The 2,371-nt window shown below is 31.0% G+C and overlaps 1 protein-coding gene across 1 annotated transcript in view; it reads left to right on the forward strand.

Moving 5' to 3' along the window:
- The first annotated feature begins 363 nt into the window (after positions 1–363).
- The window catches only part of LOC105618843, a 16,500-nt gene continuing 14,492 nt past the window's right edge, over positions 364–2,371 (forward strand). Inside the window, exon 1 of the mRNA XM_012200378.1 lies at positions 364–522. Within this exon, the coding sequence (XP_012055768.1) occupies positions 364–522 (159 nt within the window). The remainder of the gene's footprint in view (positions 523–2,371) is intronic.

Raw genomic sequence — 2,371 nt, forward strand, 5'->3', positions numbered from 1 at the left:
ATGACGCAGTTCGATCGCCGACCGAATCGCAGGCGCAGGAAGAAGGACTGCAAACATTGTAGAAGCAAATTAGCTGACGTGAGCTCCTGCGAGAAATTGGACGAATTGATCGATAGCAAGGACACGATTCTGAAAGAGAACGGAAACAATCATCGAGATAGGCATCCAGACACGTCCACTTTTCTGTTCCGAGAGTCACTTCTGAGGCCGCAGAACATAAAGGTGTATCCGATCGTGAGTAGGACGAGTTTTCGGGATATCGGCGCCAAGAGAAGTTCCTCGGCTGCGTTTCCTGCGTCCGAGTATGGAGTGCATAGGACAGAGAATGCAGCCAGGTTCTTACTGAATATGGAGAATGATAAAATGTTGGGCCAAGTTGTGGAGAGTGCCCAGAACAAGATACTGGGAGTGTCGGGGAATGGGACTGATATGAGAATTAACTCAATATACTCGCAGGATCGTTGGTATAACAAAGAGTCGCAGATATTCTACACCGATGTCAAGGATCAGAATCCCTTTCAGGTAAGTATAAGCATTGACTTGTCTCTTGTTTCCATTTCTTTCTTTCTTTTTTAAGTATTATTATTACAAAATTTATAGATCGATTTTTTTTATGATTTCTCAAAAAGTTTCTTTGGCAATATTTTTTAAATTAAAGCTAAGAAAAGTAAGTAAATTAATTATTTAGTATTTAATTGATACAGAAAATCAATCTCTCGGGAAGGTATCAATTTTCATTCTCCACAAACATGATAATGAGTATAGTAGATAGAATCATTATACTTGCACATCGTAAGCATTATAATGATAATTTGTATTTTTTAATTGACATCTTTTTGGATATGATTACCCTTTGCAGTTTATTTTTGACGATTAATATTAGATTAAAAAGACTTTCGATTAAAGATGCAATGAAGTTGTAGAACAACAGAAATTCGAATAATGAAGAGAGGAAAAAAGGTGATTTACGATCCCTTATATTTCAAATATAATAGAAAAATTTATCAAAATAATGAAAGATCTTAATGTTAGACTAGTATTTTTTTAGTATGAATAAGTTGGAAAAAGTGATTAAGGCATAGAAGAATGTTCTCCCTATCAATATGAAAGTATATAAAATCAATATCAAAAGTTGTCTATTAAATTTCCTGTAAAAAATGCGAAGATATAAATCGGATAAACTAAAAGAAAGTTAAAAATGAGGATGGAACATAGAAATTAAATTAACTGGAATACTATTAATGAATCTGTTATTACTAAGCACAGATTGGGTTTTAAACGTGACTTTGATTGTCAAAACGTTGAGATTGTAGATAGAGAAAAATATTTAGGAAAAAGAATGATTTCGGAGATGTTACGCACATATAAGATTACAGACAAATTCATTCAATCCGTGATTTGATACGCAGTTCTTACATCATTATGTGTCTATTCTTGCCTTGATAGCCTTTAAATTTGTAAGAATTAAAAAAAAACATATTTCATATGTTACAATACTTTTAAGTTATCAACGAATTCCTTTTTTGAAGAATACGTATCGATTTTATTATTGAACTTTGTTCTCTCACCGGATATAATGTTACTGACATATCTTTATTATTTATTTGTTCTATATTATTTATTTACCATCGCGTATAACGTATTTTGACTCATACATACCTATTATTGATGCGTTCAATCATTAATGTTTTATATCTTGACGAGAACAGATCATCCGACGATTATTACTCAAAATTTTTTTACTTCATAGTGGCATTACTATTTGCACTCTTGTTGGTGAGTTATATGAATGTAAATAATTAGTTTCTTACTTAATCCTTTGGTGGAATCTGTCTTATTAACTTATTAGTAAGAGAACTTAATAATCATACAGCTATTACGAAGGAAGATTTATAATGGTTAAAGTTGTAATCATCTCGTTCATTAGGTGTGCATTGCTCTTCTATTCTCCGTATAATACGTAAACTCGCTGAGGGTAGTCCGCAGCATGGTCGAAATGGACGAATCTATAGACTGTAAGAAAAGAAAAGTAAAAATACAAAGAAATGAATATATGTATACAAAGAAATGAATATATATAAAATATAGTTTTTTATACGCTAATATCATATTCGTGTTATTGCTCTCAGTTGCCTTTGTTACACTGTATTATTTAAAATATTGAAAGTCTATACTGAGAAAAAAAAATGCTGTTGATTCAATTAAATTCTATATTATGGACTTTCACAACATAAGTGATTAATTCATGTATATTTTTATTGACAGGCTTTGATTATTGAAATAATAATTTATGTCTTTATCAATAAAAATATATATGAATTAATCATTGATATTACTGATAGTCCGTAATATAGACTTTAATTGAATCAAC

This window comes from Atta cephalotes (assembly GCF_000143395.1).
Source record: "Atta cephalotes unplaced genomic scaffold scaffold00018, whole genome shotgun sequence".
NCBI classification, from domain to species: domain Eukaryota; kingdom Metazoa; phylum Arthropoda; class Insecta; order Hymenoptera; family Formicidae; genus Atta; species Atta cephalotes.